Source organism: Oryctolagus cuniculus, chromosome 6 (assembly GCF_964237555.1).
Source record: "Oryctolagus cuniculus chromosome 6, mOryCun1.1, whole genome shotgun sequence".
Classification (NCBI taxonomy): Eukaryota; Metazoa; Chordata; class Mammalia; order Lagomorpha; family Leporidae; genus Oryctolagus; species Oryctolagus cuniculus.
The window spans coordinates 8771054-8797552 of NC_091437.1; the positions used below are offsets into that span (position 1 = coordinate 8771054).

General features: G+C 40.8%; 1 protein-coding gene across 2 annotated transcripts in view; it reads right to left on the reverse strand.

The window, feature by feature from the left end:
• Positions 1–5183: 5183 nt before the first annotated feature.
• The window catches only part of DTWD2 (DTW domain containing 2), a 157689-nt gene continuing 136373 nt past the window's right edge, over positions 5184–26499 (reverse strand). For both annotated transcript variants that reach the window (XM_070076035.1, XM_051844119.2), the window contains exons 5-6: positions 10158–10286; positions 5184–7444 (exon numbers count right to left, since the gene is read on the reverse strand). In XM_070076035.1, the coding sequence (XP_069932136.1) occupies positions 7274–7444; positions 10158–10286 (300 nt within the window). In that variant the 3' untranslated portion in view covers positions 5184–7273. The remainder of the gene's footprint in view (positions 7445–10157; positions 10287–26499) is intronic.

A 26499-nucleotide genomic window follows, 5' to 3' on the forward strand; every position in this document is an offset into this window, starting at 1 on the left:
TCTGTTATGGCCTGGGAAACCATAGGAGATCACTCAAGTGCTTGGGCCCCTGCGCCCCCATGGGAGATCTGGAAGAAGCTACTGGCTCCTGGCTTCAGGTTGGTTCAGCTCCGGCCATTGCGTCCATTTAGGCAGTGAACCAGCAGATGGAAGACTTTTCTGTCTCTCCCTCTCACTGTCTTAACTGTACTTGTCAAATAAATAAATAAATAAAATCTTTAAAAAGAAATATTCTGTACCTGTACTGTCCAATACCTAGACATTAGTCATACATAGCTACTGATATTTGAAATGGTCTTCTGTATATAAAGTTAAATTTAAAATGAATATTAATGAAGAATGGGATGGGAGAGGGAGTAGGAGGTGGGATGGGAGTGGGGGTGGAGGATGAATATGGGGGGAAGAACCAATATATTCTTAAAGTTGTACATATAAAATTTGCATTCATTAAATAAAAGCTTTTATTTAAAAAAAAATCCCCTTTAGCATTTCAGGTTGTGCTAGTCATGAATTCTCTTTAATTTTGTTTAATGTCTTCATTTAAAAAAAAAAAAAGTGTCTTATTTTCATCTACTTGAAATGCAGAGAGAGACAGATAATCCACTGTTTCACTCCCCAAATACTCAAAACAGGCAGGGCTGGGTCAAGCCAAAGCCAGAAGCCTGGATTTTGATCGGGGTCTCCCATGAGGGTGGCAGTGGTCCAAGCACCTCCCAGGTGCCTCAGCAGGACGTTGTTCTGTTCAACCTGCTCAATCTCATCCCATTAATAACCCATTTCAGATACATACCTTTCAGTTCTAGAATTTCTACCACATACATCATATGTTTTTGCCTAATCTCTCTTAAAATGTGCCATCTTTTTGCCTACTACGTTCATCCTTTCCTAAAAACTCCTTAACATATTTATCACAGCTATTTTAAACCTTGTCTACTAATTCCAGCATATGAGTCATCAGTAGGTCCCTCTACTGGATTTTCCCTTGCATCCTGTTTCTTCTCAGGTTTAGTTTTTGGCTTTGCTCTTAACTGTACACTGAATAATGAAATACACACTGGAGAGACTCTGGATCTGTATTCTTCCTCATTAGAGAACTGAGCTTTTGTTCCACCAGTCAGGTCACCCCACACATGCAGAGATTTGACTTCACTCTTTGTTAGGATGGAGGATGGATCTGGAATTGAAGCATGTCCCTCTGGGGCTTCAGTGAGAAGCCTCAGGTTTACATCAAATCTTTCTTATTTGGTAGGATTCAGACCTCCGGATTCTGTCTCCTCTGTGGCTGGCAACAGCTGACATCTCTGCCCAGCTGGTATGTTCCTTTGGACTTCTTAGCAGTCTCACTCACTCTTGCAGAATTCATAGGTCAGCCAAAAATTTCAGGACAGGTTTTATAGAAATTTTAGAGGTCTCCCTGATCTAAGTCCCAACACACAATACATGCTTACACATACACACCTCAATTTCTAGTTCACTCTACAACCCCAAGCTCTGTCATTAGTTCTGTTTAGCCCCTGCTACACGGACTGGGAAGCATCCTCAGGATAAACGCCATGTAAAAGCACACTCCATTCAATGGAGGGTCTGTTCTTCCAACCATAGAAACCAAAGTTTCTGGTTTTGATCACTCTCAGTTCTCTCACACATTTATTGTTCTGCTTTTGCTTTTTCTTTTAATATCCTGCCCAGAATTTCTAATTATTATATTTGTGAGAGGATTATTTTGAGACAAATTGCTCTACAAATTTAAAATTTTGCATTTTAAAGTTATGATTCAGGGGCTGGTGCTGTGGCATAGTGGGCTAAGCGTCCGCCTGTGCAACGGCATACCATAGGGGCGCTGGTTGTGTCCCGGCTGCTCCTCTTCCATCCAGCTCCCTGCTCATGGCCTGGAAAAGCAGTGGAAGATGGCCCGAGTGCCTGGGTCCCTGCACCTATGTGGCAGACCCAGAAGACGCTCCTGGCCCTGGCTTTGGATCAATCCAGCTCCAGCCATAGTGGTCATTTGGGAAATGAACCAGCAGATGGAAGACCTTTCTCTCTTGCTCTCCCTCTCTTTGTTTGTGACTCTTTTTCTTTTTTGTAAAATCTTTACAAACAATTCTGATTGACCTCCACTCTTCCACTTCTTATCCCTGGTTCTTTCACTTTTCCCCATTATCACTGCCACCACCTTCCTCCAAGCCATTGTTATCTCCCAGCTGTGCTGCAATTGAATCCTAACACACCCTGCTATTTGCACACTTCCTACCAGTTATTTTCCACACAGCATGCGGAACACTTTATCTAAAACAGGTCATGTTGCTCTCTAGCTCTGCAAAAAATGAATTTCACATGATACCAGCCAGATCAGATTCAAGCTTGCCATATCCCCTAGAACCTCCTGATCGGGACTACATCTGTCAGATTCATTTTTTTCAATTCAAGCCCATGTGGTTTGACCTAATTACCTTCTTCCTACATCTCTACAGAATTCCCCAATATATGTTCTGTTTTTGAGCCTTTAGCAGGTTACATCATGAAAATAACTTGCCATGTACTTGTTAAAAGCATTTTTAAAACCTTAATTAGCAGAAGAGTGCATTCATTAAGTGGGTATAGAAAGGCACTCTGAAAAACTTCAGTGCTCTAACTTTCTAATATTAATAATAATAAAACCATGAAACATTTTGGGAAATAATTATAAATAAATATTTAAAAATCAGACTTTAGACTCCCACATGAACACTTTCTTCAGATACTCTTAAGAATCATTCATACCTCCAGTCTGTCATGATCTCCATCATAACCCTTCCTGGGTGTTCTGACCTCAGGATGAATCCCAACATACTGTACGTGTGTGGCCACCTCCATTTAACCAGGAATGCAAACTTCCCAGAATAGTTATCATCATATGAACCCACCACCAGGCTTCCCTCTATATCCCATTTCCTACCCTTTATCCTAATAAATCCTTCCACTATCTCTTTTAAAATTCATGTCAGCCATCAGTAGCATTACTATGCATTACACTTCAATACTGTATCACTTGAGTGGTTTTTCAGTACGAAAGCAACCAATAAAGGCGTCCCCATTTGTATAACACATTAGCAAGTCAGCAGTGCATTCCGGCATCTGGACATTTCCCCACCACCACAGAAATGGGCAGCACTGAGAACATGGCTTCCCAACAGTCCTCCCTGCTGGATTTTCTCTCACATCCACATACCTCAAAGTCTGGAGACGGGGTAGGTTTCTCCTCTGCTGGTCACTGACACTTTCTAACTCATGCTCTCTCTCTCACTGAAAACCTCCAGCCTCTTTGAAATTCATTATCAAACCTTACCCTCCTTGTTAGCATTACCTGTTAATCTCCAGTTACCTCCCCTCCCTAGATGTCAAGGTCAGCACCTACTTTTCACCATTACTCTGGTTACTCTTGATAATTTTCACATCCTAAAAGCATCCTTCCAATTCTCTTCCAAACCTCAGCATCATTATTAAGGTCATACCTGAGATATGGCCATCAGTAATAACTGTGCCAAACTGAAATGCAATTTCAAACCTGTGTTTTCTTATCCTAACCTTCCAGTTTATTAACTCTAGGACAGTGATTCGATTCCAACAGTTCTCTGACTTCATGAAGGCTGCCCGGCAAGGCAACTCCAATTTTCCACCATGCACAGTCCACATGCTCTCCTTCCCTCCTCTTGCAGCCTGGGTTCTTTTGTTCAGCATTTTAACACTTCACCCCCAACTCCTACATACCCACACCTTCCCTTTGTGTTTGTCTGACAACACCTAATCCTATTATCTCTTACTCCAGGAGTATGTACCACAGCAGAGTATGTGTGTGCCTACACACATCCCATGCCACCAAGATGGCAGATCCACTTCAGATTTCCTCTGTAAGTATGTATCATAATATACCCACTCGATTTTCCTGGTATTTTTGCCACTTTCTTCACAGGAATAAAAATGTAATCTGACTACACTCACCTCAAGGGTCCTGACTGATCACTATCCTTAGTATCCTGTACTGCTTGTCAAAGCACTCTCCTTTGATCTCTTCACTGTTTCCCTGAAAGGTCACCTTCTCCAGCAAGGCCTTCCCAAACACGGGGGCTGAACTCCCACGGCACTCTCGGCCACAGGACCCTTTCCTCTCACTCACCAACACCTGAGACGACTGCACTGCGGAGTGCCTCCAACCACAAGCACTTCAACTCCTCAGACACAGACATTCTCATCTTCCATGGTACTGCTCTCTACTACCAGGCACATGGTATATGCTACATAAAAATATGTACTGAATAAATCAATAGCCTATGGGACTGACTGCTATGAAATACTAGGTATTTCTAGATCTAGGTAAGTCTAGATCTATTAACAGAAATAAAAACAAAATTTCAGAAAATGCTAACGAGAACTGAGCGTGATATTTTTATAAATAGCTAAGCCTATTTTACTACTAACGTCATTATTTCCATTATCCAAAATAATGGAAGAAGCATGGGAAGATTTATTAATGAACAGATTCTGTTCTTTCCTACTAAAGAGTAGGCATAATTAATATATTTCAAACATTGAGAGTTTTCAGGAAAATAAAACCAATCAATTACTTTTAAAATAACTCAAATAACATTTGTAACCAAAAAACAACAGCAAAGGCATTATCCAAAATAACTAATATCGTTAGTAATTTAATTGCCTTTTAAAATAAAAGGAATTTATTAAATATTACATATTATAAGTTACAGATGTTTAATTCTAAGTAAAAACTATTACTATACCCCATCAGCACAGACATTAGCCCAAGACAAGGATCATAACTCTTAAAAGTAATTAAATCAATTAGTACGATCAAACAGTGGAGGGGGCAAGCACTGGGCCTAGTGGTTAAGAGGCTCCTCGGACACCCACATCCCACATCAGAGTACCGGGTTCTAGTTCTACCCGTGCTCTTCATTCCAGCCCACAAGCACTCTGGAAGGCAGTGGGTGATGACTCCAAACACTGGGGTCCCTGCCATGCTCTTAGAAGAACCAGACTGAGTTCCTGGCTTGTGGGTTCAGTCTGCCTCAGCTCTGGCTACGGGAGACATCTGGAGAGGGAAGAGCAGATGAAAGCTCACACATTCTCGCTCGCTCTCTCTCTCTCTCCTTCCCTCCAACTCTGTCCCTCAAATAAAGTAAATGCACATATTTCAAATGAACTCACTTAAAATTTTAATAAGAATAGGTGAGCAGAGAAGCATTGCAGACTACAGAAGATTAAATTGAATCATCTTGTTAAGAGTTCAGTATAAAAAATTACAAAAATACGTAAAATGAGTTAAGAGATGAGTAAAATAATTTGGAAAACTATGTCTTTTCTTAAAGAAAATTTTATGCATTTACAAAACACTAAATTTTAAACTTTTATAAGTATTCAAAAATGCCCTAATATCTTGCATTTAAAAGGCAAAATTGGAAATTAATTGAAAAAGTCAACACAAAGTAAAATTTTGAGATAAAGATGTCATCTTACGTAAGAATTTTCTTTCTTTTTTTTTTCTTTTGACAGGCAGAGTGGACAGCGAGAGAGAGAGAGAGAGGGAGCGAGAAAGATCTTCCTTTTGCTGTTGGTTCACCCTCCAATGGCCGCCACGGCCAGCGTGCTGCGGCCAGTGCACCGCACCTATCCGAAGGCAGGAGACAGGTACTTATCCTGGTCTCCCATGGGGTGCAGGGCCCAAGCACTTGGGCCATCCTCCACTGCACTCCCTGGCCACAGCAGAGAGCTGGCCTGGAAGAGGGGCAACCGGGACAGAATCCGGCACCCTGACTGGGACTAGAACCCGGGGTGCCGGCGCCGCAAGGCGGAGGATTAGCCTAGTGAGCCGCAGCACCGGCAGAATTTTCTTTTTTAAAGAATCAGTAGTAAACACCACAGGAAAGTAATGAAATTTAATTTCAAAAATAACAAAAAAAATACTGTGTGATGATTTTAACTCATTTAAGAAACGATTATATATTATCATACTATTTTTTTATTATCCCAGAAAACCTTGATATCAGGCACTTTCAATTATAAATCAAAAAATTTGTCAAAATAGAAATCTAAGGTTTTTAATATCGTACAGTGTTTCCTGCAGAGTTCTTCCCAACACCTTTTAAGAAGGGTCTAATCCAAGTCAACATCTAATGGGTACATGAGCATAAAATCTATCAGAAGCAACCACTGCGGGAAGCTCGTGTTCACACACACACAAATGCTCATTAAGCTTACCTTACAATTCCACATCTAGACCCCTTACAATGTGACGTGGGATACAGGAAATTCTGGAAGTCACAAACAAAAACTAAATGCAGTCCTCTCCTCTTGACAAAATGTATACATAACTGCAGTAGATTTATGATAGACATAAATGTACATTTCGTACACTCCTCCCATTCTGTACAAACTCTCAGTAAATATTTTTCCAACAGAGTAGGGGGAATCTGTTCTCTCAAATTGAAGGCTTCACTCACTGAAAAAGATTTAAATAGCCCTAGTTACAAAAATGCATTCTCAAAATGACAGTTGTATTATATTCTACTTCAGTTACTTACAAATGACAACTTCAATAAAATTAGCTTACCATAGTCAATAAACCTGTTCAACGAATACTGAAAAAATAAAATTCACCCAGACTGACTTCCAATGAAAATGTATGCTATTTCAATATCATACGCACCTCTTTAAAAATCAGGGCAATTAATACAACACGAATCACACTGGCTGTGTTCGTCCCTAAAGAATATTTAAAGTTCCCTTACTTTATACTGATTTATGAAATAAGTAAGCTGACTCTACACTTGATCGTCATCACTGTCCTTTGTAACTTATTTCAAACTATAGAGTTCATGTACAAGACTGCAAATTGATGTGGGAGTGCTCTACTTTTGGTCTACACCTCAGTACCCATAAACATTGATGGAAAAACACTGCTTCAACCTGGCATTTTATAAACAAGATGTCTAACCCCAGGTCAATGATCAACCATATTTTAAATTTTGGATTTGGAAAAATTGTATTTAGAGGCACACTTTTTTAGAAAATACAAATACAGTCTGAAGTCTTGCTTTCCACTGAGTCGGTGACGTTGTTTTGCTGCTTTGATGGCTATTTGGTGTATGTCCCTTCTTTTGGACAGGATCAGTAGCAACCCAGAATCTTCTTAGACAGTCAAACACCTAGAGAGCTAAACTATATGAAAATTTAGCTTGGTAAGGTTATCTGGAAACAAGCACACAAGCACCGTAAGAACACACTAGATCTTGACACTGTTCATCAGCAGTTCCATTTTCCTGAGCTTGCGTTTGTTCTTGGGCATTGGCTTGGGGTACAGTCCATGCTCCAGGAGGTGCTCCTTGCTGAGGCGAACCTGAGCCCCGTGCTGAAGCTGGAAAGAGCACAGAGCGCGAAGAGGGCGAAGCAAAGCCTGTGAAGGAAACAGAGGCCAGAAAACGTGTGGGACGACCACAGCTTCTGCTGCTCGTCTGCAGAAGCAGGGGTCCCCACGCTTCCTTTTACTAAGGCTGGCCCTTAACTAGGAAAAGAAGCAGACCGTCTGATAAATATACAACTAGTTCTAAGCAAACAATGTCTTAAAACTCATACCCCACATTCCACTAAGTTATGCAATAAAGAATACAAATACTGATTTGGTAATAAAGTATAGATTTAGTTTTATACATAAACTTATTCAAATACCATGAAAACTTCTTGCTTTTATAATAATTTAATAATTCAGTTTCACAAATTAATGCAAGCCTTCTGACATTATTAACAATTAGATGACTACAGCAATGGGTGGTGTTTTTTTTGTTTGTTTGTTTGTTTGTTTGTTTTTGACAGGCAGAGTGGACAGCGAGAGAGAGAGACAGAGAGAAAGGTCTTCCTTTGCCGTTGGTGCACCCTCCAATGGCTGCCGCGGCCGAAGTGCTGCGGCCGGTGCACCGTGCTGATCCGATGGCAGGAGCCAGGTGCTTCTCCTGGTCTCCCATGGGGTGCAGGGCCCAAGCACCTGAGCCATCCTCCACTGCACTCCCTGGCCACAGCAGAGAGCTGGCCTGGAAGAAGGGCAACCGGGACAGAATCCGGCGCCCCGACCGGGACTAGAACCTGGTGTGTCGGCGCCACAAGGCGGAGGATTAGCCTAGTGAGCCGCGGCGCCGGCCAGCAATGGGTGTTCTATTATTATTTATAACCAGCTTCCATCACTGCCAAAATCAAAGCTCCATAGAACTGCAGCAAACATCCAGTTCCAGACGTGGGAACAAAGGCTATAAGTCCACAGTAGACTTCTTCCTGAACCAAAGAACATTAGATTTCCCCAGAATTAAAGAGTATCATACTCCTCCCTCAAGATGGGAACTTTTAATGGTTCCTTGGTCTTAGGTTGCCTGACTCCAAAATTCTACTTGAATAGAGTAGAAAGTAGAGACTGCACAGAAAGTAAATTGAAACAACAGCACTGGAAGCCGCTGTCCTCTTAAGATAACTGTAAAGAGTATAACTGTTCTTGCTAAGAATGCTAGGCTGATGGCAGGTTCTATGGGAGCATGGGACCAAGTTACAGGACAGGAAGAACGGTCGGGAACACTACCTGGTCATTTAGGGTAAGAATCTGGGGTCCCTCGTGAATATCTTGTTCTCAAAGCAGAGAGAACAGAGAAAGTGAAATTGACCAGTCCCCAAATGAAGTCTACTCACAACCGAACACCCCAAAAGCCTACTTGTGAAAGCGGCTTCTTTCTAAAGAAGACTCCACCTCTGATGTTTTCCACAATTTAGGGCAGGAGAGAAAAGGAAGCAGTTTAGTGCTCTCCTCTGGCACTCTCCACACATGCTGTGCTCCTGAAATCATTTTATCAGCTTTAGGATTAATACCTTGGTAACTAATCCAGGCACTCTGAACTGAACTTTCATACTGAAATCTCCTTCATGGCTAAGCACACTTCTATAATAGTAATCACAGCACACAGTGAGTGAGGAAGCAAGTGGGAAAGCAGGAAGGAATAGTTCATATGTGTGTGTGCACATGTGTGTTCTTGTGTGTGTATGTGTGTGCAATGAGCTATATATTCCATACTATAACTATTTTCCTTGAATTACATCTTTCAAAAGTTTTCAATTACTGAGAAACTCTAACAGTTTAAGTGTAGCGATTTCTTTGGCTAAATACACAAGGTTTCTGTGGCTGGCACTGTGGGGTAGTGGGTTAAGCTGCAGGAGGCAGCACTGGCATCCCATGAACACGGGTTCAAGTCACAGCTACTCCAATTCCAATCCATCTGCCTGCTGAGGTGCCGGGGGAAAGCGGCAGATGAGACCCCCGTGACTCATGTGGAAGACTCCATAAACTCCTGGCTCCTGGCCTCAGAGCCCCAGCCATGGCAGCCATGTGTGGAGTGAACCAGTGGATACACAATTTCTCTCTCTGTAATTCTGCCTTCCAGATAAATAAATCTTAAAGCATACACACACACACACACACACACACACACACAGGTTTTTAATGTCTCCCCCAAACTTGAAGAGTTAGTAGGTTCACTAAGACACTACTCTTGGCTGATGATTACAAATTACATTTGTAATCATTAGACTTTCGTGGAAATTAAATAAAATGATGTCTGTATATTATAACCTTTTCATATTCTCTAGGGATTTTTCTCAAAAAATGTATCTTTTTTTTACACCTAAGTGAGGGTAGATAAGGTAAACTGGAATTTAGCATACCTTCTCAAATAAAAGCACAAATGCTGTAAAACATTGTTACAGAGTTATTTTAATTAAAAAGAAAAATGAAAGAAGTTGAGCATAAGAGAATACAAAATACTAAAAGAGAAAAATACAAAATGAAAAATCTAGTAGAGAAGCCTCTGTTTAATGCTGTGATACTTAAACGCAATTTAACATACTATAAATGCTGTTTGCACAGCTTGGTAAGAGTATTTAAATAATGCAATCTGGAACGCTAAACTAACACAGAAAAACACCAGGGGGAAAAGCAGCTTACAAGAGAACATAAGTTTCTATCACAGATACATTCTACTAGTCACTTGAGTTAGAAATTTAACAAATTAAGCATGTCTACATTTTCTAAATAAAATCCAATCAAATTCCTACTTTCCTTCCTTCCCAAGACATACCTCTTGTATGTAATTGTTTTTCTCCAGGATAGAAAGAGCAACAGCTGCGCACTCCAGTGTAGAAAGGCATCTATTGGTTGGTTGCATCCGAATTACATACTGACTAGAAATGTTGGTTTTTAACTGCACCTGAAACCAGAAACAAGATAACAGAATGTAATTTGGTTTTCAACTTAAAATTATAAAGTCTGTATCTTGAATAGTAATTACTTTCTTCCCCAAATTGCCAGTAGTCTGAATATCTTTTCTATACAATATGATTTTGTTGTTCTTGTTAAATTGTGAAGCCAGAGGGTGGTTATATATGCACTTAACAAAAGAAGATATACCCAGAATATACATAAACTCCTGCCTACCCGAAGTAAAAAGACCAGTGCCTCTCCCCCAGTGGGGAAAGGTGGGAATGTACACTTCACAGAAGATGATGTAAGAATGACAAACATATATAAGAAAAAAGTGTTTAACAGTGATCCGTCACATCCACTAGAGTACCAAAAACCAAAGAGACTAACACAATCAAATGGCGAGGATTAGGAGCAAACGCAACTCCCAAACACTGCAGTGAGAGTTGGCATGGTGGCTGGCACCACGGCTCACTAGGCTAATCCTCCGCCTTGCAGTGCCGGCACACCGGGTTCTAGTCCCGGTCGGGGCGCCGGATTCTGTCCTGGTTGCCCCTCTTCCAGGCCAGCTCTCTGCTGTGGCCAGGGAGTGCAGTGGAGGATGGCCCAAGTGCTTAGGCCCTGCAGCCCATGGGAGACCAGGAGAAGCACCTGGCTCCTGCCATCAGATCAGCGCGGTGCGCCGGCTGCGGCGGCCATTGGAGGGTGAACCAACGGCAAAGGAAGACCTTTCTCTCTGTCTCTCTCTCTCTCTCTCACTGTCCACTCTGCCTGTCAAAAAATAAATAAATAAATAAGAGTTGGCATGGTACAATCTTTAGAAGTGACGACTTTCTCAACATTATGGTTTATCCTCCCATTGTTTCTCAGTATAAACTGGCAGGTGTATTCTGCGTGGGTGTGTATAAACAGCATACACACACACACAAGTGTGCACATTCCAATGCAGGATGCTACACACACTTTTCGCCCTGGAGACAGTATTTTAGCTGACACCTGAACACTTGAGGCTGATCAGACATAAAGTGAATGTGTACATTTTGGGCATGTGACTCAGATGTTAATTAAATGATATTCAAGCAATCTCACACTTAGAAAGTTATATTACTATCCCACACTCTGATCAGAATCGCATTAAGGATATGTGGGTTGACCAGAATTCCATTCATAAAATGTGTGAACATGAGGACTGGAGGTAGTGATGCCTAAGTATTAATGTACAGACACTTACTAAAATCAATGTCCTTTCCTGTTTTCCAGTCTCTTCAAAGTCCTGCAAGTCTCTTATTCCTTCACCAACAAAACGTGTCCACGCCAGCATCTTGTCCCTCAGCTCCTCCCCCCACTGCAGCTCATGCAGCCCCCATGACAAAAAATACACTTCTTCCCTCTGTGCTTTCTGTTCAAGAATTATCGTGGACAACTTGGATGCTGTGTTTCTTCTGGGAAGGGGAGGAGTTTAAAGAAATTTAATCTTCTGAAAGAAGTCTATTATTTCAGGGAGTTTATAATGTATCACGTTAAAAGACTACAGAATGTCCTACACAAACAACCCTCTAGGAATGATACAGTGACCAACTGGACATAGTGACAGATTGTCACACTAGTAGCATCTATTACCAGACAACTAAACACAATTGTGGTCTTCTCACAGCTCATTTCATGCTTTTGAAATATTCTATCTTTATCACACTTGATTCAATCAGCAAATGAGCAAGCGCATGATGAAACCTGTTGACATGGCTTCTTGAAAAGTCACAGGCATCATAACATGCAATTTGGGGAAAATGGCTTGTTTTCTTAAACAAAATTTCAAGAAAATCCAAAGCAAAATTATTCTACAAAAGGGGAAAAGAAACATCTGATGTAACTGTGGCATAAAGAAAGAGGAGTTATTGAAAAACCAACATGAATTTAACCTGACAATAACTAATTAATCTCAGCCAAGTCATTTCTAGTTTCTTAGTTGTCCTCATTTCTTCCTAACACTCATGAAATCACATAGCTGAACCTGATATTGTCAAAAAACCTATCTTTTACCTATCAATGCTGAGATTGCTGATAAGGGTCTGGCACTGTGGGGTAGCAGGTAAGTGTCGCTCCCCGTCTTCGTGGAGGAACGACACTAAGCCCTGCCTAGGCTTCATATCCGAGTCACGGCACCATTATGTCGCTCCCCCTCTTCATGGAGGAACGACACAGGACCCTGCGCTGTTCTTTCGTCTGCTCGGCCCTCCCCGGGTTTGCTGCTGGTTCTTCCCGGGTTGGCTACTATCCCTTCCACCTCCGTGGAAGGGCAGTTCCCCCTGGCCACATTCCCCACTTCCGCAGGGGAGCGGCACACCGCCGGCCGGCTCTCTCGGGGGCTGCACAGGTGTTCCCCTTAGATGTTCCCCATAGATGTTCCTGGTGAATGCCGTCTCTCTCCTCCTTTATAGTCTTCCTCCGCCAATCCCAACTCGGCTGCCCACACGCCAAGCACACTGCTCTCCTCCAATCAGGAGCAAGTCCTACAGTTTATTGGCTGAACTGGAGGCAGCTGTGTAGAAGCTGTTTTCTTCTCTCCCAGCGCCATATTGTGGGAGAGCAGATGCATAGAATAAGTCTTAATTCCAGTAACTTAGTCTAGTCCGAATTGCTCCCCACAGTAAGGCCACCGCCAGTCATGCTGGCATCTCATATGGACGCCAGTTCAAGTCCTGGCTGCTCTGCTTCCAATCCAGCTCTCTGCTATGGCCTGGGAAAGCAGTGGAAGATGGCCCAAGTCCTTGGGCCCTTGTACCCACATGGGAGACCTGGAAAAAGTTTCTGGCTCCCGGCCTGATTGCAGACTGAGAGCTCCTGGCACACTGGGAACAGCATCTCAGACAGGTCAGAGGATAGACTGCAGAGGGGTTCAGTGGTTCTGGGGGGTGAGCTGTGTGGGGAGCAACTCGGACTAGACTAAGTTACTGGAATTAAGACTTATTCTATGCATCTGCTTTCCCACAATATGGTGCTGAGAAGGGAAACAGCTTCTACACAGCTGCCTCCAGTTCAACCAATAAACTGTGGGACCTGCTCCTGATTGGAGGAGAGCAGCGTACTCAGCATGTGGGTAGCAGAGTTGGGATTGGTGGAAGAGGACTATAAAGGAGGAGAGAGACAACATGCACCAGGAACATCTAAGGGAAACATCTGAAGGAACATCTGTGCAGCCCCCGAGAGAGCCGGCCGGCGGTGTGCCGCTCCCCCGCGGAAGTGGGGAATGTGGCCAGGGGGAACTGCCCTTCCACGGAGGTGGAAGGGATAGTAGCCAACCCGGGAAGAACCAGCAGCAAACCCGGGGAGGGCCGAGCAGACGAAAGAACAGCGCAGGGTCCAGTGTCGTTCCTCCACGAAGACGGGGAGCAACATAATGGTGCCGTGACTCAGATATGAAGCCTAGGCAGGGCTTAGTGTCGCTCCTCCATGAAGTGGGGGAGCGACATAATGGTGCCGTGACTCGGATATGAAGCCTAGGCAGGGTTTAGTGTCGTTCCCCCATGAAGACGGGGAGCGACATAATGGTGCCGTGACTCGGATAGGAAACCTAGGTCGAATAGGAAACCTAGGTCGGATAGGAAACCTAGGACGGATAGGAAACTTAGGAGGGAAGAAACGGGAAGAAGCAGGAAAATACCGGAGAGAGAGACTAGCAAACAGCCTAGGGAAAAGCCGGACGAAAAAGGTGCCAGAAGAAGCTATTGAAAGCCTAGGCATAGACTCGGATACAGACTGTGGGAAAGAAGTTAGGATTTAAAGTGAAAGCAAGAAGAAACTTAGACTCAGATACGGACTGCAGGTTGAAAGTGAAAGTGAAACCTATAAGAAACTTAGACTTGGATACGGACTGTGGGGAGAGGCCAGGAGAAATGAGGGAGGAATATTGTTGGAAGAAAACTTAGGGAAACATACCAGGTAGAGAAAAATGTTAGGGAGGATGAAGCCGCGAGTGAAGGCCGAGGCGGAGACTTAAGCCAGCTTGGAATTCTTCAAGTCAGCCCGGGGAGCAAAAGGCGAAGATCTGGAACCAGAGGCAGAGACGTGGGCCGCCAGGTTGGAATTCGCCAGGTTAGTCCGGGGAACTTGGACTGAATGCCGGTGGTGGCGGAAACGTGAGCTGGGGCTGTGTGACTCGCGGAAGCCACCGCGTGCAGAGAGAGCACGGGGCGTGAATAGATAGGGAACGCGGGGCTGGCGCGAGGCCGTGGTGCGGGCGCGAGGCCGTGGTGCGGACGCGAAGGGCGTGGAGACCGCGGAGTGTGTGCGCGAAGCCGAGCCGCGCAGAGCGGGGAGCCCGCTGGCGGGGCGAGGCGCCGGGAAGCCGCGCAGAGCCGTGAAGCTGCCGTGGGGCGAGGTGCCGAGAAGCAGCCTCGGGGCGGGCGCCGGGAAGCCGCAGGGATAAGAGAAACAGAAATTTAGAAGTAAAATGAGAGAAATAGGAATGCTGGAAGATAGAAGTAAAATGGGAGAAATAGGAATGCCCGGAGATAGAGAAATAGAGAAATAGAAAGGCCTCCCCACAACATGGCAATGAGAGAGCTTGGATTCGGTCTGCCTGATTAGTGAGGCGATGAGCACCTGTGGGCGGCTAGCAGCTTATGCGCCGCAGGTCACTGAAGACAGGCACGTTATCAACACCAATAAGTCTCCCCACAATACGGCAATGAGAAGGCTTGGATTCGGTTTGCCTGATTGATAGGGCTTGTAAGCACCTGCAGGCAGAGCAGAGCATGCGCTGCAGGGCACCGAACACAGGCACCCATCAGCGCCTAAAAACCTTCTCACAACATGGCGAAGAGAGGACCCAGATTCGGTTTGCCTGATTGGTAGGGCTTGTAAGCACCTGTGGGCAACTCTAGCAAGCAGAGCAGAGTGTGTGCCGCGGGGCACCGAAGACAGGCGCGTATCAAAGCCAAAAAATAAAAAGAAAGGGGGATCTGTGGGGAGCAACTCGGACTAGACTAAGTTACTGGAATTAAGACTTATTCTATGCATCTGCTTTCCCACAATATGGTGCTGAGAAGGGAAACAGCTTCTACACAGCTGCCTCCAGTTCAACCAATAAACTGTGGGACCTGCTCCTGACTGGAGGAGAGCAGCGTGCTCGGCGTGTGGGTAGCAGAGTTGGGATTGGTGGAAGAGGACTATAAAGGAGGAGAGAGACAACATGCACCAGGAACATCTAAGGGGAACATCTGAAGGAACATCTGTGCAGCCCCCGAGAGAGCCGGCCAGCGGTGTGCCACTCCCCCGCGGAAGTGGGGAATGTGGCCAGGGGGAACTGCCCTTCCACGGAGGTGGAAGGGATAGTAGCCAACCCGGGAAGAACCAGCAGCAAACCTGGGGAGGGCCGAGCAGACGAAAGAACAGCGCAGGGTCCAGTGTCGTTCCTCCACGAAGACAGGGAGCAACATAATGGTGCCGTGACTCGGATATGAAGCCTAGGCAGGGCTTAGTGTCGCTCCTCCATGAAGTGGGGGAGCGACAAGCTGTGCTGGCACTGTGCGCTCACTGTAGGCTGAGAATCAGCTGGCTCACCCCAGCACAGCGAAGGGCTGGGACTGTGAACACATCAGGCAGCTCCAACACTTCCTCTACCCACTGACTGTGGCCTCAGGTGCTCCACCACACCCATGTGGGTAATAAACTACAGCCAGAGCTCCCTGGCCCCACGTGCCACACAGTTCAGTGAAATAATAGCAGAAAATTGCCCCAATCTAGAGAAAGATATGCGCCATCCAAATTTATAAAGCACATACAATCCCAAATAGGCATGATCAGAAAAGATTCTCACCACAATACATGGCAGTCAAACTTTCAAAAGTAAAATTAAAGAGAATACCCTAAAATTTGCAATACAGAAATGCCAGGTCTCCTTAAAAGAAAATCCCATCTCACTGACAGTAGATTTTGCAACAGAAACCCTACAGGCCAGGACACCATGAAGATACACAGTCCAAGTACTAAAAGAAAAATGCCAGAATATTTATCCAGAGACACTCTCATTCATAGAAAAGGTGAAATAAAGACCTTACAATACAAGCAAAAATTCAAAGAATTTTTCACCATCCAGCCAACCTTACAAATGATACTTAAGGATGTACTACAACATAAAAAGAAATAGATATTCAGCATGAAAAAATGTGGAGGCAGAGACTATTCTAGTGAAAATAAACAAGGGAGATTTAAAAAATAGGAATATTTATGGGAAAACGGTGGGACCAAGTCATTACTTATCAATAAAAATCTTAAATGTAAATGGACTAAATTCTGCAATAAAGAAACAGACTGTCTTTATGGATAAGAAAAATCAAGATCCATCTATATACTGCCTACAAGAAACACAATTCACCAATAAAGATACACAAAGACTGAAAGTGAAATGGTAGAAAATGTTATTCTATACAAATGGTAATCTAAAGTGAGCAGGAGTAGCTATTCTCAAGTCAGACAAAATAGACTTTAAAACAAAAAGTGTTAAAACAGACAAAGAAAATCATTAGGTAATGATTAAGGAGTCAATTAACAAGATGTAGAAGATATAGTAAATGTATATACACACCCAATACTAGGACACCCAGTTTAATAAAACGAATGTTAATGGATCTAAAGGAAGACATAACCTCTAATATAATAATAATGAGAGACTTTAACACATCACTTTCATCAACAGACAGGTCAGGCAAAAAAAAAAAAAAAATTGACAAAGAAACAACACAACTAATCTATACCACAGACTGAACAGACTTAACAGATACCTAAGGAATATTTCATTTCATAGTTGCAAAATACACACTCCTTTATCAGTGCATACAATCCTCTCTAGGATAAAGCATATACTATGTCATAGAACGATTCTAAACAAATTAAAAAAATGAAAAATCATACCATGTATATTTTCTAACCACAGTGGAATGAAACTAGAAACTACCAGCAAAAGAAACTACAAAATACACAAACACATGAGGAGAGAACAGTGGTCTCTGGAAGGAACAGTAGGTCATAGTAGAAATTAAAATGAACTCAAAAAATCTCAGAAATGATGAAAATGAAAATACAATATATTAAAACTTATGGGATATAGCAAAAGCACTGCTAAGAGTGAAGTTTATAGCAGTTAAGTGCCTACATCAAATCACTGGAAAGGTATCAAATAAAGGATCTAACAATATATCTCAAGAACCTAGAAAAGCAATAAGTAAACACCGAATTAGTAGAAAGAAAGACTAAGTGTGAGAGAAGAAATGAAATAGAAATAAAAATACAAAGGAGCACTGAAATTAAGAACCTTTTTTAAAAAAATAAACAAAATCAATAAAACATCAGCTCAACTAACAAAAGAGGGGAAAAGACATAAATTAATAAAATCAGAATTAAAAAATATATGTTACAACTGATAGCCCAGAAATACAAAGAATCATTGGGAATTATTACAAATAGCTATACACCAAAAAATTAGGAAATCTAGAGGAAACAGATAATTTTCTGGACATACACAATTTACTAAAATTGAGGCACAACGACAAAGAAAACTAAAATAGGCCAAAAACAAAGACTGAGACTTAATTATTAATAAAAAGCCTCCAAACAAAGAAAAGTGCAGAACAAGATGACTTCACTGCTGAATTTTTTCAAACTTTTAAGGAATAATTAACACCAATTATTAAACCATTCAAATCAACTGAAAGGAGGGAACACTTCCAAACTCATTCTATGAGGCCAACATTAATTTTAAAACCAGAGAAAGATATAACAACAAAAAAAGAGAACTATAGACCAATATCCCCAAAGATCATATATGCAAAAATTCTCTAGAAAATACTAGCAAGTTGAATCCAACAACACATTAGAAAGCTCATCCACCATGATGCGAGATTTATCCCAGGGATGCCAGCATTGTCAAACAGATGCAAATCAATGAAAATGCTAGATCACCTCAACAAAATGAAGGACAAAAATCATGAGTATCTCAACAGAAGTAGAGAAAGCACTTGATAAAATACAACATTCTTTCACGATAAAAAAAAAAAAAAGAAACCTTTAAAAAACTGGGTATAGAAGGAATATACCTCAACACAATTAAGGGAATATACGACAAACCTGCAGCCAGCATCATTATGCATGGAGAAAGGCTGGCAGTATTTACACTAAGATCTGGAACCAGACAAAGATGCCCACTCTCTCCACTATTACTCAATACAGTTCTGGAAGTTCTAGCCAGAGACATTAGGCAAGAAAAAGAAATCAAATGGATACACATCGGAAACGAGGAAGTCAAATTATCACTGTTTGCAGATAACATGATCCTTCACACACAGGAATGAAAAGATCCACTAAGAGATTATTAGAAGTCTTAAAGAGAATTTGACCACATTGCAGGATACAAAAATCAACACACGAAAATCAAGATCATTCTTCTATACCAACAATGCCCTGGCTGAGAAAGAACTTGTAATATCAGTCCCGTTCACAATAGCTACCAAAAACGTAAACACCTTGTAATAAATTTAACCAAAAATGTATAAGATCCCTACAATGAAAATTCTAAGACATTAATGAAAGACATAGAAGAAAACACAAAGAAATGGAAAATCTTCCACATTCATGGATAGGAACAAACATCATCAAAATAACTATACTAACCAAATCAATTTACAGATTCAATGAGATTCTAATCAAAATACCAAGGATATTCTTCACAGATCTAGAAAAAATAATTCCAAGACTCATATGGAAATATAAAAGCCTCCAAATAGCCAAAGCAACCTTAAACAGTAACAAGAAAGCCAGAGGCATCACAATACCAGACTTGAAGACAAACTACAGGGCTGTTATTACTAAAATAGTAGACAGGCAGACCAATGGACAGAATAGAAACCCCAGAAACTAATCCACGCATCTACAACCAACTAATCTTTTTTTTAAGATTCTACTTATTTGTTTGAAAGTCATAGTTACAGAGAGAGAGAGGGAGAGAGAGAGAGAGAGAGAGAGGGAGGGAGGGAGGGAGAGAGGTCTTCCATCCACTGGTTTACTCCCCAAATGGCCACAACTGTTGGCAGCTGCGCCCATCTGAAGACAGGAGCCAGGAGCTTCTTCTGGGTCTTCCAGGTGGGTGCAGATGTCCAAGGACTTAGGCCATCTCCCACTGCTTTCCCAGACCAGCAGAGAGCTGAATTGTAAGTGGAGCAGCCGGGACTTGAACTGGCGCCCATATGGGAGGCTAGCACCACAGAACGGCAGCTTTACCCACTATGCCACAGCACTGGCCCCCCAACCAATCTTTGACAGATGAGCTAAAAATCATACCCTGGAGAAAACAAAGTCTCTTAAACAAATGGTTTTGAGAAAACTGGATTTTCAAAAGCAGAAATTTGAAGAAAGACCCCCTAACTTAAGAAACGCAACAAAAATCAACTCGCAATGGATCAAGAATCTAAACTTAAGATGTAAAACCATCAAATTATTAGAATAAAACAGGAGAAATGCTGCAAGATATTGGCCTAGGGAAAGATTTCTTAGATAAAACTCCAAAAGCATAGGTAATAGAAGCAAAAATTAACAAAAGGGATGACATCAAGTTAAGAAACTTACACACAGTAAAGGAAACACTCAACAAAGTGAAGAGGCAGCCAACAGAATGGGCGAACATATTTGTAAAATGTGCATCTGACAGAGGATTAACATGCAGGATATGTAAGGAGCTCAAACTCAATAACAACAAAACTAACAACCCAATTAAGAAATGGCCAAAGGATAAGAAAAGAATGGCATCTTGATATTTGCAACAAAATGGATGAACTGCAGAACACTGCTAAGTAAAATAAGCCAGACAGATCCAGACAGACAATTATCATATTTTCTCTTATTTGTAGTAGTTTATACATAAAGTATAAAAATGTGTAGGTGTCATATCATTTGGAATACAGTTTAAACCATGCTTCACTGAATCATAGCATTTAAATGACAATATACTCTTATTTCACATGTTAAAAAGAAATGGGAGGAGGAATAGCAAAAATCCTTGGGATACTAGTAACATTTCGTTCTTAATTTGGGTGTTGGTTATCAATGTGATCAGAGGAACAAGAACTCATTTATCTGTACACTTATGTGAATTTCTTGGTATGCATACTGCATTTCAGTAAAAAGTCTTTTTAAAAAAGTAGCTTTTCCATATAGTCCTTAACAAATTTTAGCATAAAAAGCAGGAATCCCCGGACCAATTCCTATTTATTCACAACGGTTTATGAGCTCAAGTGTCTTATGAACGATGCTATGGAAACTGATTTTTGCTGAACGCGTCCAACTGGAGTATGTTTACATATCTGCAATTTTCCATATTGAGATTACATCAATTCATACATTTTCTTAGGAAACCTAAGTTAGAAACATAAATATTCAGGATATTAGTAGCTGACTCATTAGTCCTGCCTAAATAATACACAATTTAAAATTCTTTGCTGATTAAACATTTTCTGCTGAAGAGAAACTTCATTTAACAGTTAAAAACTGACTTCAAAAGCTGTCATGGTAGGGCCAGCACTGTAGCACAGCATCAGCATCCCATATGGGCGCTGGTTCAAGTCCTGGCTGCTTCACTTCCGATCCATCTCTCTGCCATGCCCTGGGAAAGCAGGAGAAAATGGCCCAGGAGCTTGGACACTACTCGTGGAAGAAGCTCCTGACTCCTGGCTCCTGGCTTCAGATTGGCCCAGCTCTGGCCATTGCAGACATTCGGGGAGTGAGCTAGCAGATGGAAAAGCTTTCTCTCTGTCTCTCTTTCTCACTGTCTATAATTCTACCTATCAAATAAATAAATAAAATCTTTTAAAAAATTACAAGTTAAATTGTATGCTGTTTCATTTAATTAAGAACGTTTGTCTCCTATAACCTTGAATGAAAATAATGTACATGGGGGCCTGCATCCCATATGGCATTGAGTCCTGGCTGCCTGACTTCCAATCCAGCTCCCTGCTAAAGTGCCTGGGAAAGCAGCCCAAGTCCTTGGGCCCCTGCACCAGCATGAGAGACCCAGAAGAACCTCCTGGCTCCTGGCTTCGGATTGGCTCAGCTCCGGCCGTTGCGGCCATTTGGGGAGTAAACCAGAGGATGGAAGACCTTTCTCCCTGTCTCTTCCTCTCTCTCTCTCTCTCTGTAGCTCTGCCTCTCAAAAAATAAATAAATCTTAAGTATATATATAGTTAAAAAGAAGCTGAATAAACAGAATGGAGGTTCTATGGAATATAAGAAAAGAAGGTGTTAACGCTGCTGGATAAATATTACTGGAATTAGAACCTTGGTTTTTGAAAAAGGCATAAATAATGTCACTAGAGACACAGTTACAGACAAGGAAATTTCCAGTCTTGTATTCTTTACCCTCTAAGTACAAGCTGTGAGAATCATTCAGGTGTGTAACAATCACAGAAGCAATCAGATCTTACACCTCTATCGTTAGGGATATCTTTAAAACATTACCAAGCAACATTACGTAACAGAAAAGAGAAAGTAGGAATTAACAAGGATTTTTTAAAATGATTCTGAAAATGAAAACTTACATTTCTTGGATGACTTTGATTAAATGTTTGTCTTCCCTACCTAATGTCTTAAACGAGCCCTTAGCTTCCTCTACCACTGCACAAGGATATCATACTTAATTGATTTTATGAAACTGAAAGTGGCAGAAAGACATCTAAATATGTTGGTTAACAATAGATTGCTATGTTCCTTTCAACAATACACAGTACAGGACACTTAAATTATAAAAAATTACATGTTGCAATGAAAAATTATGGGTTGTAGACTATCAGACCTTTTAAAAAAGACTGTGGCTTATTTATACCACAGTTTGACTCTTCATGTAAAACTGAACCAGATACAGAAAATTACAAAATGTTTAACATGTCAGTGTCTTAATCATTACAGTTTATATTTTTTAAAATAAATTTTATTTTGTGCACTTAAGATATATAATAGAATGTCACAGGATATATATAAGTAATAAAAATGCTATTACCGATCAGCTCCCACTTACCCACTTTTTAAAATTTTTGTGGAAATCATAGCTAAAATCTCATTGCTGTTTCCATTATTCTTTTAGCACCAATCCTATCCATGGTAGAACTTCATACTGTATATTCTTCATACTGTACACTAGCTCTCTGGGCCTATACATCCCACACATCTGCTACTTGACAGGTAAACACTCGGACCTACAGCTCCACATTTCTTCCTTCCCGGCCTCATTAATTACTGCTTCCTTCTTTATCTCTGTGCACTGAATTTTTTTTCAGGATTCTGCATATAAGCGAGACCATTCAACACTGTTCTTTCTGTGTCTGACCTTACTTCACTTGACACAACGTCCTCCTGGCTCACCTGTGCTGTGGCAAGTTGCATTCTATCCCAGCTCAGAAATACTCCATCCCATACATGTCCCAAGTTCACTCACTGGTCTGTCGATGGATTCTCATGTTGATTCCACAGGTTGGCTTCTGTGAGTAGCACCACCACAAACATGGGGGCACATGTCTATTTGTGAAGAGGTGATTTATTTTCCTCTGGGTATGAAACCAGAAGAGGGAATGCTGGGTTAAAGGGTAGGTCCATTTTTAATTTCTTTAGAAACTGTCAGACTTCTCCATAATAACTATGCCAATGGTGTGTACTCAGTTGAGCAATTTTAACTAAATCTAAACAAAAGGCATGTCCACAGAATGGAAGACTCAACAGAAATGTTAATTCTCCAAAAAATGATTTATGAGTTAAAATAACCTCAATAAAAATCTGAAGAAGTATTTTTGTGGAATTTCATAAAGCTGATTCTGAAAAAATACTTTTGAAGAAGTACATATTTACTAGAAAGCAACATTAATTAAGGTAGTGTGGAACTGGTGCAGAAACAGACTAAAACAAAAGGATTTAAAAACAAAATATGTTTAGCATACTCCAAAAAGTATGTGGAAAAGTAAAATTAAAGATGTTTATTTTGATGCAAAACATCTGAAACCAAAGCAATATTTTTCATAATACACAGTATAAATAAACTTTTTGAAAATTCCTTATATGCATGGGTTTCTAGTGTTTTTCCACAACAGATTAATTACTTTTTGATTCCATTTTCTATGATTATCTAAAGTATCCTATGTACAAATCATAAATGACAGAAGCAGTACCATCAACAAACAATAAAAGTTGATCATTATCTAACATATACACGAATCAAAACATCACACTGAACCTCATAAATATATATAAATACTGTGTCCCATAAAAGCTTTAGATTTTTTCCAGTAAATGGTGCAAAGACAACTGCCAGCCATAAAGGAAACAGACTGAAACTTGACCCCTAGCTCATATCAAACACAAAAATCAATTATAGGTAAATTAAAGACAAAGGTAAAACTCTATAAAGCTTTTAGAAGATAATGTTAGAGAATGAGCTAGTGATAACAATATTTCTTAAACAAAACATAGGAATACTACCCAAGGAAAGAAAGACTAAAAATTTATACCACACTAAAAACCAAATGCCATTTACCAAAACACAAGTACAGCAATCAGAGAGGGAAGGTGCTGGCAACTGACATAACTCTGAAATGGTTCAGAGCCAGACCACACAAAGAACTAGAAGTCTATAAGAGAAGAGGCCAGAAAGCTAAAAGGAACAATGATGTATGAATGGGCACTTTAAAAAGGAGGCAATGCAAATGACTAACAAACATATTAAAAGGTGTTAATTCTCATCAATAAGCAGGCAACTGAAAATTAAAACCAAGTGAGAAATCATTACACACTCAAAAGATAAGCAAGAATTTAAAGTGCCTGATGTCAGAGAGGATAATTTCCATTCATGCTGGTGGAATATTTGTACTTTCAATCACTTTATAACACTTTGTTTAAATTTAGTAAAACTGAAATGGTACTTAACCCATGACTCATCAGTTTTATTTCTAGGCAAATGCCCCAGAGAACTCTGAAACCTGTGCATCAAGATAGATTACAAGAATATTCACAGCAGTACTTTATCATAGCCCCAAGCTGAAAACAGCCCAAATGTCCATCAACAGGAGAATGGATAACATGTCTTAGAGTCACATAACGGGCTTTTATCCAGCAATGTAAATGAACAAAGTACAACCACAAACAATAACATGGATGGATTTTAATGACATGACACTAGAAAACCAAGTAAGCAAACAAAATAAAAAATGCAATACAAGAGAGGGCACTAATATAGTCTGATTTATATGAAGTTCCAAACTACTCAAAACTGTATTACTTGGAGACACATACATTTGCAAAAAATTATTATAATAAAAGCCAAGATTCAGTTACCTTGGGGAAAAGCAATAGCAAGGGAGATGTAACATATACTAGATCAGGGGCCTTTGTGGAATAAATCATCTTAGCAAATGTTCCCTTTCTTGACCTGAATAATGGCCACAAGAATGTTAACTCTTCAAGCATTTCTTACTATATACATATTTTTACACATGTCAAAATAAAATGTAGTATTAGAAATTCTCCTATGACCTTATTAGAAGATTTTTCTGCTGCCCAAAATACTACAATCAAATTGGAAAACAGAGGACAGCTGTCAGTAATGAGCTGTGGGACCCTGGGTAGGTTACTTATTGTTGAGGGACTTACACCCCTAATATATGAAATAATGGGTTTGCGCTACCCCTGAGAGTCCATGAGGCTCTAATCCATGGTTCTCCCTTTGTCCCACCACTCACGTGAACACTGCCACGACCCTGTCTAAATCTAATGCTCCGACCCATGTTCTTTCCATCCTCCATTGTACAGTCAAATGGAAAAATGTTGCACATGCAAACTCACGCACATACACATGAAAACATAATATTACACTATAATTTAAAGAACAACAATCAGTCAAACTGTGAGCATGAATTTCAATCCTCTGTCAGTCTGACAGAGTGCCAGGGATTTAAATAGACGCTGATTGATTACTAAGCTTCAAAAGTCAGACACAAACCATTCTGAGATCTGAAAAGATAACACACATTATATCTCCCGGAGGTGTAGAATTCATTTAATCAATGCCATTGTCCATCTGAATATAGTCAACACACTGAAGGGATAGACAACACCTACACATGTTCTGTCAATTATCTTTTTTGTGCTGCAGAAGCAAGCACCTGTCAATTAGACTATTTAAAGATCGGAGAGAAACTGGAAAAAAATCCACAGTTTGGATAACAAAGTTCCACATAATTATCATCAATGACATGCAACATATTCCTTTCAGAAAGATGGTGTAAACCTATTAACCTTCTAGTATGGGAAAAATGTCCATAAATCTCATATATTGAATTTGATCAATGAATTCGTTTTTAGCAAGGCATACAAGGCTGAAGAATCAGCACCCTGCATCTGTTAACTACATGAAGAGTAAATGAATATGGAAAAAGAACACAAAATGGAAAACTTTATCAAACTACAGAGCTGTCTTTATATTTGATGCATAAAAAGCCTCTGGTCTCAAATTAAAATTGAATTTTCCTAAAGCTCATCATTCATCTTTTCAATGATTTAAATGAGGATTCTATTCCCTGGTTAATCAAAACAAGTGGCATGTTAACTCTAACCTTCTTTGCAGAAAGCATTAATTACAATAAAAGTATCATTACGATGATACAATATTTAATAAAGTCTGGCTTACTGTTAGATTTTTTTTACCATCTGATGAATGAATGCTTCCTCTGTAGTTTATCAAACTATTATCTTAATAAGAGTCCCATCACTTCCTTAATCCCTAAGAAAGCTGTTTGTGCACACTTAATTTATTGGCAATATCTAGAATTTAATTCCAGCTATATTAACTAGTTCCCTATTAGACAAGGTCAAAATATTAATCCAAAGACAAAAGTATGCAAAACTTTTTAAAGATTTATTTATTTAGCTGAAAGGTAGAGTTACGGGGGTTGGGGGGAGACAGAGAGGGAGAAAGTGTTCCATCCCTTGGTTCACTCCCCAAATGGCCACGATGCCAGAGATGGGCAGGTCTGAAGCCGGAATCCACGAGCTTCCTCTGCATTTCTCACAGGGGGGCAGCTGCCCAAGGAGATGGGCCATCTTCCACTGCTTTCCCAGGCACATTACCAGGGAGCTAGATCAGAAATACAACATCCAGACCTCAAACTGCCTCCCATAAGGGATGCCAGAATCAC